This window comes from Capra hircus, chromosome 2, assembly GCF_001704415.2.
Source record: "Capra hircus breed San Clemente chromosome 2, ASM170441v1, whole genome shotgun sequence".
NCBI classification, from domain to species: domain Eukaryota; kingdom Metazoa; phylum Chordata; class Mammalia; order Artiodactyla; family Bovidae; genus Capra; species Capra hircus.
Window position 1 is genome coordinate 64,517,059 of NC_030809.1, and position 12,815 is coordinate 64,529,873.

The 12,815-nt window shown below is 38.3% G+C and overlaps 1 protein-coding gene across 3 annotated transcripts in view; it reads right to left on the bottom strand.

The window, feature by feature from the left end:
• PTPN4 (protein tyrosine phosphatase, non-receptor type 4) overlaps window positions 1-12,815 on the bottom strand; it is a 198,154-nt gene that overhangs the window by 116,362 nt on the left and 68,977 nt on the right. For all 3 annotated transcript variants that reach the window (XM_018061760.1, XM_018061766.1, XM_018061755.1), the window contains exon 3: window positions 4,318-4,425. In XM_018061760.1, the coding sequence (XP_017917249.1) occupies window positions 4,318-4,425 (108 nt within the window). The remainder of the gene's footprint in view (window positions 1-4,317; window positions 4,426-12,815) is intronic.

Genomic DNA, 12,815 nt, shown 5'->3' on the forward strand with positions numbered 1-12,815 from the left:
CACTGTGGAACTCTGTATATGTTACTGATTCTCTGTGAAATACTTCTCTGCACCCCAGATCCCTCTGCCATTCCCTCTGCAAATGAAACCAGGAGAGAACAAAAACAAAGATCTACCATTTGGCAGACTACTAAATAGGCTTATACAAAAGGTAATAAGAGCTGAATTGAGGTACACAGTAGAAACAGATGGAAGGTGAGAGAAATACTATAGGAACATGACAGAAAATAAAAACAAGCATTTCAGCAACTATATTGTACTAAAATGTGGCGTGTCGAAACAAATCATCCTCAATGTGACTGCTATATTTCCTCAAACTGGATAAAATAATTAAAAAATACTGAGTTATGGTAAAACTAACTCAAATAGTAGACTAAATTATTTTCTATGAATCATTTGTTACTTAATTAACAGCCCACTGGGTTAGAGCAGTGGTTTTCAAAATGTGGTCCCTTGAACTAGCAAAACTAGCATTATAGCGAAATTTGTTTTAAGTGTGAATTACTGAGCTCCACTCCAGACTTTTTGAATCAGAAATTCTAAGCATAGGGGCCAGAAATCCTGAACTGTGAAAACCCTTCAGGTGTTTCTGATATCGGTTCAAATTTCAAAGTCACAAGGTTAGGGGATATGGAAATAGTAGTAAACCAGTAAAATACCATAACCATAACAAAACTATCATCAGAAGGATGGAAACTGCAGAAAGAGTAAGTTAAGAATAATCAATTTAGTCCACTCTTTGTCTCACTGAAAGGCACTATAATTCACTCGGCCGGGGGGGGGGGGGGGAGGGTAAATATATTACCCTTGATGCATACAAGTAATGTAAGGCTCAAGGCTCTGATGAAATCATGCTGATAAAGGCCACCAAGGTACAACACCATTAAGTGTGTATGAAATTAAAGAAATCATGGATAATGAATCATAGCCATTTACTCATTATTTTGCCCTCTCATTCAATACATATTTACTGAACAAAATTATTATATAAGACATTATGCTAACAGCTAAAGCTGTGATAAATAGGTTTTCAATGAAAGCAGCAGAAATTTCAAAATTCAAAGCCTTTCTTTAAGTAATTTTGTTTGCTGCACTGAAACTCGTTTCCAGGGAATATTCTAAAGCAAAGGATAGTCAATTATGATTCTGTATTTCCACATATAACTCTACAATCAAATGTTAAGCGCTCTTTTAGTTTATCAATTAAATTGATATCAGTAGCTATGTGCCTAAGACAATATTAATTCTGATCCCCTAAAGTGAATATATAGTGTGTGTGTGTCTGTGTATATATATGCAACATACATTTATACATGTACATGTATAAACAACATATATAAGCTTTAAGATGAAAAAAACTGTTAACTAATAAGAATTGACAACAATTCATTTTTTAGGAATATTACCAAATTCCTTTTGATCACTGCTGGTAATTTTATGGCATGATCACCCCCTCTCCTCAGTATGTTCATTTTTATAAGTCCTATATATCTATATCATTACCTCTTGGGAAGCAATACTTTTCAGTAGATAAATAAAGGCTTTGGAGTCAGATAGATATGACTTCAAATCCTTTCTCAGCTACTTAATTATCTATGTAATTAAACAAGTTTTGTAAGCCTCAGTTTTTCATCTTCAGGAAAATTTTAATAACAGTTTCATAAGATTATTGTGAGAATTTGGTTTACTAACAAGTACACAATAGATGTTTCATAAATGTTACGCCCTTACTCCTTCTCTTTTTAAAAATGGCATTTTTCTCCTTCAGTCCGTTAATTATCCTTAAAGTCTTGTTACACTTCATACTGACATCAGAAATGGGACAATAATGAGATTTCTGCTCTAAAGGCTCCTCCTCAGACATGTTTTCCCATTACACCGATTCTTCTGAATATTTAAATACTGAAGTTGTAGTGCTGTGAAAACACCTGTAGGGGGACTTAGGAGATTCAAGTCTAATTTCATTAATACCAGCATGTAGCTTGGGCTTTAGGGCTTCCCTGATGGCTTAGACAATAAAGAATCTGCCTGAAATCTAAGAGACCCAGGTTCAATCCCTGCGTGGGGAAGATCCGCTGGAAAAGGAAATGGCAACCCACTCCAGTAATCTGACTGGAAAATCCCATGGAGAGAGGAGCCTGGTGGGCTACAGTCCGTGGGCTCGCAAAAAGTCAGACATGACTGAGCTACTAACGTTCTTTTTTCAGCTTGGGCTTTATCTCTTTTATGTCCTTGGATTGGGGTATTTCTCATGAAAATTAAAGGTGGTAGACAAAATAATTTGGTCTCTTCTTTGAAACTGTATGATTCTAAGGCGGGGGGTGGGGGGGAGTGCGCAGGGAGTGGTAAAATTCTTCTGGATCATCAGCAACTGGCCCCTGGGAAGGAATCTCAAGATAGAAAAGTAAAACAAATTAAGAAAAAGTATGTGTGTTAACGCTCAGTCATGTCTGGTTCTTTGCAACCCCATGGACTGTAGCCCACCAAGCTCTTCTGTTCATGGAATTCTCCAGGCAAGAATACTGGAGTGGGCTGCCATTCCCCTTCCAGGAAAGAATACTGGAGTGGGCTGCCATTCCCTTCTCCAGGGGATCTTCCCAATCCAGGGATCGAAATCAAGTCTCCTGCATTGCAGGCAGATTCTTTACAACTAAGCCACCAAGAAAAAGTAGGAGACAGCAAAAAGACCAACCTAGCTCAAAATATCTCTGCTTCTTCACATTCATCCTGCTGTAATTGTTTTAGAGTAGAAATGTCTTCTTGTGTATAAATTTATGTGACAGAATTTTAACTTCCTGTAATACATGTGGTCTCACATACAAGTCCTTCTGGAACACTTTCTTAGTGACCATGGTGGTTAAGTATTGATAATTGATCTCTTTCTCCTCTGTTTTCTAATCACTTCTTCAATCTATCTAAAGACAGGCTTATATTTAGAAAGTCTGACCTATGAGTGTCAGCAACATCAAGTAAGAATTGTCTATTTTTTTAAATCTCAATATTGCACATTGTAGTAGATACTTTTCAGGTGTTTGCCTGGTTAACAATTTATCTTTAAGTGAAAGGCGGCATTACTGTCATTTCTCCTCACTTCTATTATCACATGCATTTATTTATTAAGAAATAACATTGTTTCTTAACAGGCCCTTGGAGCAGCCCAAGTCATCTGTTGAAGTCAAGAAAGTATGAGAAAAGTTTGTTTTTATTTCAGTTCAGTACAAAAGGATTTATTTCCACTGAGACTAACTGGATCTTGCTTTATTTCATCCACATTATCTTCATAGTTTTTCACACAAAATCAGTAAGCAAAGCCAAGAAAAAGTAATATTTAACATTTTATATTTACTTCCCACTAACCATTCATTCAGACACCCAGGACCTAACCATGAGAGCAAATGAGAACAAGAGATAGAAAGAAACTCTACTTTTCTCACAAGAGTTATTCATATTTTCCATAGTCCTTCTACTAACAAGGCCTTACAAACTGATTTCTAAAGCTCTGATTTAGAGAACCATTTCTTCAGCCACTCCTGTATACAAAACATTTCCTTCCAAACAGTCATTCTCCTTTACTAATCAAAAGGATATCATATTCTTTTGTGAAAAACCCCAACTGTATAACCATATAAATTTACAAAAAATTCACTATTTCTGTTATTCATCACATGATATCTATTTCTATCATGTGATCTTTCTAATAAAAAGAATCATTACTGCATTTACTAAGGAATTAGTTAACAATCAAAGGAACTTAATGCTCAAGAGTTGTAGACCTTTGAAATTTAACCTCTGTCATTTGGAAGCATCTCCTGTGAATCTTTGTACTTGGAAAATTTACAGTTAACAAATTAAGAATTTTTGTCAGAAAAAAAAAAAAATTTTTGTCAGAAACAGCTTGCCATGAATGCCACAAAAAACTAATTTCCTCTTAATACAGCCTGATTTATGAAAGACTCAAGATACATTAGTATTTTAAGTATTTACTTCAAAATTTTAATGTTAACATTTTAACTTTTATGCCCAATATTTCTTGCAAAGAAGTACGAATGAGGTTTGCCATTCAGTTGTCTAAGACATACAGAGAAAGAAACAGACATTTGATCAGCAGACTGACTTACGATCATGAAAGCCTAAAGGAAATAACCTAACAGATTAAAACGTAAGAAACTGAAGTTCAAGGCTAAAGAATTACCTCTAATCATTCAAATAAAAATTTTTTTAAAACTCACAAAATCAGTGAACAATGTAAATCAGAAAGGACCTAGTATAAAGACAGAAAAATTGCAATGACAATGAAAGACAACAGCTTAAACTTACTGGGTTATCAGTGGAATCGTCAGTCAACTGCAAACCAAAATAGTCACGCTCAGTCAAATCAAGATGCTTGAAGACTATATCCAACAGAACTTGCCCCTGATCATGTTTCTGGAAGAAAAACAAAAAGGAAATCAAACTCACAGGCTATATACTTACAGATTGTTAAAACTCTTGGACTCTTCTCTCACAATAAGTTTGCAACTGTTTTCATGCCAATGACTTGGTTGAGCAGAAGGACTTCATACATTACACAGTACTTAAAAAAGTCTGCCTCAGGGCAAATTGGTTCAAAGAGTCTATAATAAAAATGAAGATATAAGGAGAACTTTGCAAATGTCTTCGGCTTTCAGGTTATTCAGTTCAGTTGCTCAGTTGTGTCCAACTCTTTGCAACCCCATGGACTGCAGCATGCCAGGCTTCCCTGTCCATCACCAACTCCTGTAGCATACTCAAACTCATGTCCATCGCGTCAGTGATGCCACCCAAAGATCTCATCCGCTGTCGTCCCCTTCTGCTTCTGCCTTCAATCCTTCCCAGCATCAAGTTCTTTTCAAATGAGTCACCTCTTCACATCAGGTGGCCAACGTACTGGAGTTTCAGCTTCAACATCAGTCCTTCCAATGAACACCCAGGACTGATTTCCTTTAAGACTGACTGCTTGGATCTCCTTGCAGTTCAAGGGACTCTCAAGAGTCTTCTCCAACAGCACAGTTCAAAAGCATCAATTCTTCTGTGCTCGGCTTTCTTTATAGTCCAGCTCTCATATCCATACATGACTACTGGAAAAACTATAACTTTGACTAGATGGACCTTTGTTGGCAAAATAACGTCTCTGCTTTTTAATATGCTATCTAGGTCAGTCATAGCTTTTCTTTCAAGGAGCAAGCATCTTTTAATTTCATGTCTGCAGTCACCATCTGCAGTGATTTTGGAGCCAAAGAAAATAAAGTCTCTCACGGTTTCCATCATTTCCTCATCTATTTGCCATGAAATGATGGGACTGGATGCCATGATCTTCATTTTCTGAATGTTGAGCTTTAAGCCACCTTTTTCACTGTCTTCTTTCACTTTCATCAAGAGGCTCTTTAGATCTTCTTCGCTTCCTGCCATAAGGGTGGTATCATCTGCATATCTGAGGTTATTGACATTTCTCCCAGCAATCCTGATTCCAGCTTGTGCTTCATCCAGCCCGGCATTTTGCATGATGTACTCTGCATAGATGTTAAATAAGCAGGGTGACAATATACAGCCTTGACATACTCCTTTCCAGATATGTAACCAATCTGTTGTTCCATGTCCAGTTCTAACTGTTGCTTCTTGACCTGTTACTACATTAACTGCTGTATTTAATCCATGTCTTATTGTCCTTTAAATTATGACACGAAAGTGACATATTTGACTAAATACAATTTAAAATTTGCATGTGTAGAATAAATAATGTCACAAAAAAGAAAATAAAAACCAAGAAACTGATTTGTAGGAAACTGATACTATTCTAATTATGCAAATACACAGGAAACTTTAGAAAAATATCTCATTTTAACCTCACACCAATTTTATCATGTAGGCATTACTACTGTTGTAGTAATAGAATAGTTAATTCCAACTTGCCAAAGTCCCATAGCTACTAAGCTGTGGAACAAACAGAATGATAACTCTCTAAAGAAAAAGTATAACTAATCTATAAAACATGGAGAAACTACTAACACGTTCAGCAATAAAAGAATCAAAGTGGAAAACCATAATGACACATTATGAGCAAAGCGAAAAGTGAAAGTCACTCAGTCGTGTCCGACTCTTTGTGACCCCATGGACTATACAGTCCATTGAATTCTCCAGGCCAGAATACTGGAGTGGGTAGCCCTTTCCATTCTCCAGGGAATTTTCCCAACCCAGGGATCAAGCCCAGGTTTCCCACAATCAACCAAAAAGTAAAATACAAGGAGCAAGGTAAAAGTCACTTGATGCTGTTAACCTTGTAGACAGGTATATCTATCCAGAAAGCACTTTGGAAACATTAGCAAAAGCAACAGCAGATGAGAAGGGTCATCAAGTGCCAGGTTTCCACCTCTCTAATCTGCCTTCCTGATGTTGGCTGCATTTATAGGCTGTTAGTAAGATGGCCAGAGCAATGTCAAAATTAAAACCCACAGGTAACAATGTTCAAAAGGAGAATCTTCCTTGTAAAAAGCTTCCCTTCCTGTTTCAGGGCCTCATATAGTTTCATCAATGGTAGGAAGCATGTGCTTCAAACAGTGCTTCACAATGAAGGTCCCCATCTGAATAACCTGTGAACATTTTCCACATTACTGCAACTCAGCTCCTCGACCCCTCTACCATTCTCATAAAACTAGCCCAAGATAGAAACGGGAGCAGACAGTTCAGTTCAGTCGTTCAGTCATCTTTGACGCTTTGTGACGCCAAGGACTACAGCATGCCAGTCCATCACCAACTCCTGGAGCTTGCTCAAACTCATGTCCATCGAGTTGGTGATGCCATCCAACCATCTCATCCTCTGTCATACCCTTCTCCTTCTGCTTTCAATCTTTCCCAGCATCAAGTTCTTTTCAAATGAGACAGTTCTTTGCATCAGGTGGCCAAAGTATTGGAGTTTCAGCATCAGTCCTTCCAATGAATATTCAGGGCTAATTTCCTTTAGGATGGACTGGTTGGATCTCCTTGCAGTCCAAGGGACTCTCAAGAGTTTTCTCCAACATCACAGTTCAAAAGCATCAATTCTTCAGCACTCAGCTTTCTTTATGGTCCAACTCTCACATCTATACATCACTTCCAGAAAAGCCATACTTTTGACTAGACGAACCTTTGTCACCAGAATAATGACTCTGCTTTTTAATATGATGTCTAAGTTGGTCATAGTTTCTCTTCCAAGGAGCAAGAGTCTTTTAATTTCATGTCTGCAGCCACCATCTGCAGTGATTTTAGAGCCCAAGAAAACAAAGTGTCTCACAGTTTCCATTGTTTCTCCATCTATTTGTCATGAAGTGATAGGACCAGATGCCATGATCTTTGTTTTTTGAATGTTGAGTTTTAAGCCAGCATTTTCACTCTCCTCTTTCATTTGAATCAAGAGGCTCTTTAGTTCCTCTTTGCTGTCTGCCATAAGGGTGGTATCATCTGCATATCTGAGGTTACTGATATTTCTCCCTGCAATCTTGATTCCAGTTTGTGCTTCATCCAGTCCAGCATTTCACAAGATGTACTCTGCATGTAAGTTAAATAAGCAGGATGACAATATACAGCCTTGACTTACTCCTTTCCCAATTTGGAGGCAGTTCATTGTTCCATGTCCGCTTCTAACTGTTACTTCTTGACCTGCATACAGATTTCTCAGAAGGCAGGTAACGTGGTCAGGTATTCCCAGCTCTTGAAGAATTTTCCACAGTTTGTTGTGATCTACACATTCAAAGGTTTTAGCGTAGTCAATGAAGCAGATGTTTCTCTGGCATTCTCCTGCTTTTTCAATGATCCAACAGATGTTGGCAATCTGATCTCTGGTTCCTCTGCCTTTTCTAAATCCAGCTTAAAAATGCATAAGTTCCTAGTTCACATACTATTAAAGCCTGAAGTGGAGAATTTTGAGCATTACTTTGCTAGCATGTGAGATGAGTGCACTTGTGCAGTAGTTTGAACATTCTTTGGCATTCTTTCTTTAGGACTGGAATGAAAACGGACCTTTTCCAGTCCTGTGGCCACTGCTAGGTTTTCCAAATTTGCTCACAAATTGAGTGTAGCATTTACACAAAATTGTCTTTTAGGATTTGAAATAGCTCAACTGGAATTCCATCACCTCCACTAGCTTTGTTTGTAGTGATGCTTCCTAAGGCCCACTTGACTTCACATTCCAGGATATCTGGCTCAAGGTGAGTGATCACACCATTGTGATTATCTGAGTCATGTAGATCTTTTTTGTATAGTTGTTCTGTGTACTCTTGCCACCTCTTCTTAATATCTTCTACTTCTGTTAGGTCCATACCATTTCTGTCCTTTATGTGCCCATCTTTGCATGAAATGCTCCCTTGGTATCTCTAATTTTCTTGAAGAGATCTCTAGTGTTTCCCATTCTATTTTCCTTTACTTCTCTGCATTGCTCACTTAGGAAGGCTTTCTAATCTCTCCTTGCTATTCTTCAAAACTCTGCATTCAGATAGATATATCTTTCCTATTCTCCTCTGCCTTTCAGTTCTCTTCTTTCCTCAGCTACTTGTAAGGCCTCCTCAGACAACCATTTGGCTTTTTTGCATTTCTTCTTTTTGGGGATGGTTTTGATCACACCTCTTGTACAATGTCACGAACCTCCGTCCATAGTTCTTCAGTCTGTCTATCAGATCTAATACCTTGAATCTATTGGTCACTTCCACTGTATAATCACAAGGGATTTGATTTAGGTCATACCTGAATGGCCTAGTAGTTTTCCCTATTTTCTTCAATTAAATTCTGAATTTTGCAATAAGGAGTTCATGATCTGAGCCACAGTCAGTTCCTTGTCTTGTTTTTGCTGACTGTATAGAGCTTCTCCATCTTTGGCTGCAAATATAATCAATCTGATTTCAGTGTTGACCATCTGGTGATGTCCATGTGTAGAGTCATCTCTTGTGTTGTTAGAAGAGGGTGCTTGCTATGACCAGTGCGTTCTCTTGGCAAAACTCTATTAGCCTTTCCCCTGCTTCATTTTGTACTCCAAAGCCAAACTTGCCTGTTACTCCAGGTATCTCTTGACTTCCTACTTTTGCATTCTAGCCCTCTATGATGAAGAAGACATCTTTTTTGGTGTTAGTTCTAGAAGGTCTTGTAGGTCTTCATAGAACCGTTCAACTTCCACTTCTTCAGCATTAGTGGTTGGGGCATAGACTTGGATTACTGTGATACTGAATGGTTTGCCTTGGAAACAAAGAGAGATCATTCTGTCGTTTTGAGACTCACCCAAGTACTGCATTTTGGACTCTCATTGATCATGAGGGCTACTCCATTTCTTCCAAGGGATTATGGCCCACAGGAGTAGATATAGTGGTCATCTGAATTAAATTCACCCATTCCAGTCCATTAGTTCACTGATTCCTAAAATGTCAATGTTCACCCTCGCAATCTCCTATTTGACCACTTCTAATTTACCTTGATTCATGGACCTAACATTTCAGGTTCCTATACAATATTGTTCTTTACAGCATCAGACTTTACTTCCATCACCAACCACATCCACAACTGGGTATTGGTTTTGCTTTGGCTCAGTCTTTTCATTCTTTCTGGAGCTATTTCTCTACTCTTCTCCAGTAGCATATTCCACACCTACCGACCTGGGGAGTTCATTTTTTAGTGTCATATCTTTTTGCCTTTTCATACTCTTCATGGGATTCTTAAGTCAAGAATATCAAAGTGGTTTGCCAATCCCTTCTCCAGTGGACCATGTTTTGTCAGAACTCTTCACCATGACCCACCCATCTCAGGTGACCCTACATGCCATGGCTCATAGTTTCATTGAGTTAGACAAGGTTGTGATCCAAGTAAACAGTTTGGTTAGTTTTATGTCATTGTGGTTAGTCTTTAAGACTGACTGAACATTACTGTTTTTAAAAAGCTAATAAGGTGAGTCTAATGTGCTTGTTTAGAAAAAAGAGTAGATGCATTTTCCCCTATACCGCCACCTGAGTGAAATCAACAAACAACAACAACAAAAGGAAGATAAACATTTTTTTTAACTCTGAAAGAAAAGAAGTAGCAAGCAGCAGGGCTAGGGAACTCCTTGTGTTTTCTTTCTGTTTCTTTTTACTGAAATGACATTCACACAATGCAAAAGTAACCATTCATGAGTATGCAGTTTTGGGAATTCCCTGATGGTTCTGTTATTTAAAATCTGCCTGTTAAGGCAGGGGACACTGGACGGACTGATGTTGAAGCTGAAACTCCAATACTTTGGCCACCTGATGCGAAGAGCTGACACATTTGAAAAGACCCTGATGCTGGGAAAGACTGAGGGCAGGAGGAGAAGGGGATGACAGAGGATGAGATGGTTGGATGGCATCACTGACTTGATGGACATGGGTTTAGCTGAACTCCGGGAATTGGTGATGGACAGGGAGGCCTGGCATGCTGCGGTTAATGGGGTCGCAAAGAGTCAGACATGACTGAAAGACTAAACTGAACTGAACAGGTTTGATTTCTGGTCCACAAAGCTTCCAAATACCATGGGACAACTAAGCTTACCCATGATAACTACTGAGCCCGCAGACTCTAGTGCCTGTGCTGTGCAATTAGAAAAGTGACCACAATAACAAGCCTGCTCACCACTAGAGAAAGTCTGCATGCAGCAACAAACACCCAGTACAGCCAAAAATAAACAAACAAGTAAATAAATAAATTACAAATAAACAAAAGGGTGCAATTTGTTGCATTACTATATTCAGTATTGTACAAACATCATTTCTATCTAGTATCAAAACATTTCCATCAACACCAAAAGAATACCATATCCATCAAACAGTATCTCTTATCCTAGCCCTGGCAACCACTCATCTGCTTTCTGTCTCTATGGATTTACTTACTGTGAATATTTCATGTAAATAGAGCTGAACAATATGTGGCCTTTTTTATCTGGTTCCTTTCACTCAGCACTAATGTTTTCAAGGTTCCATTCTGTACTATGTAATTACATTTATATCCTTCTTATGGTTAAATAATATCCCAGTATAAATTATATATTATACATTATATATTATGTTTGTTTGATAAACAAACATAACAGTTTGTTTATCAGTCAGTGGACATTTGGGTTGTTTCCACCTTCTGGGTACTGGCATTATGTACAAGTATCTACAATGGCAAATTTTATTTTTCTGGGCTCCAAAATCACTGCAATGGTGTCTGCAACCATGAAATTAAAAGACGCTTACTCCTTGGAAGGAAAGCTATTACCAACCTAGACAGCATATTAAAAAGCAGAGACATTCCTTTGCCAACAAAGGTCCATCTAGTCAAGGCTATGGTTTTTCCAGTAGTCACGTATGGATGTGAGAGTTGGACTATAAAGAAAGCTGACTGCCGAAGAATTGATGCTTTTGAACTGTGGAGTTGGAAAAGACTCTTGAGAGTCCCTTGGACTGCAAGGAGATCCAACCAGTCCATCCTAAAGAAAATCAGTCCTGAATAGTCACTGGAAGGACTAATGTTGAAGCTGAAACTACAATACTTTGGCCACCTGATGCAAAGAACTGACTCATCTGAAAAGACCCTGATGCTGGGAAAGATTGAAGGCAGGAGGAGAAGGGGACGATAGAGGATGAGATGCTTGGTTACTGACTCAATGGACATGAGTTTGGGTAGACTCCGGGGCTGGTGATGGACAGGGAAGCCTGGCGTGCTGCAGTCCACGGGGTCGCAGAGTCAGACACAACTGAGCGACTGAACTGAACGACAAGTGTCTGAGTGTCTACTTCCAACTCTTCTAGGTTCACAGGCAGAAGTGGAATCAATGGGTTATATGGAAATTGTTTGCCTTTTTCAGGAACCACCAAACACTTCTCCACAGCAGCAGAACCATTTTACATTCCTACCAGCAATGCCCGAGGGCTTCAATTGCTCCTCAGCCTTGCCAACATTTTTTCTATTCTTTTGATTAAAGCCATCCTACTGGGTACGAAGTGGTACTTCACTGAGATTTTTGATCTGATTTGCATTTTTATAGTAACTAATAATGTTGAGCATTTTTTTTCATGTGCTTGTTGGACATTTGTATATCTTTGGAGAAAGGTCTAATCAAGTCCTTTGCCCATTTTCAAAATTGGATTGATAATCTTTCTGTTGTTGGATTCTTTTTATATTCTAGATGCTAGACCCTTATCAGATATATAATTTGTGAATATTTTATTCCTTACCATAGGTGTTTTTCCACTTTCTTGATCATATACTTGTATACACAAAAGTTTTAAACTTTTGTGAAACCCAATTTATTCATTTTTTATGCTTGTGCTTTCAGTGTCGTGTCATATCTAAGTACTTATTGCTGAATCCAAGGTCATAAAAAATTATCTATATATGTTCTTAAAGTTTTAAATCTTACATGTAGTTCCTTTAGCCTTTCTGAGTTTGTTTTTGTATATGGTAGCCATATACCTAGCTAAGGATGAAATTTCATTTTTTGCATGTGGCTATCCAACTGTCCAAGCATCATTTGTTGAAGAAACTATTCTTTCCTCACTGAATACTCCTGATAACTTTGTTGCAAATCTGCTGACCACAGATATATGAGTTTATTTCTAGACTCTCAAGTTTTCTTTTTACCTCCCACATACCAAAGACTTGGTACTAGCGACTCTTACAACCCAGAAACACCAATAGGCTGGATGGAAAGAGGCCACATAAACCTGCTTTCTCCAGCAAATGACCAAGAAAAGGATACCTAAAGCAGGACAGAAACCTTACTGCTAATGCTGATTCAAATCCTGCCAAACCCAATGGAAAACACAGCACCTGTCTCCAACAGCACC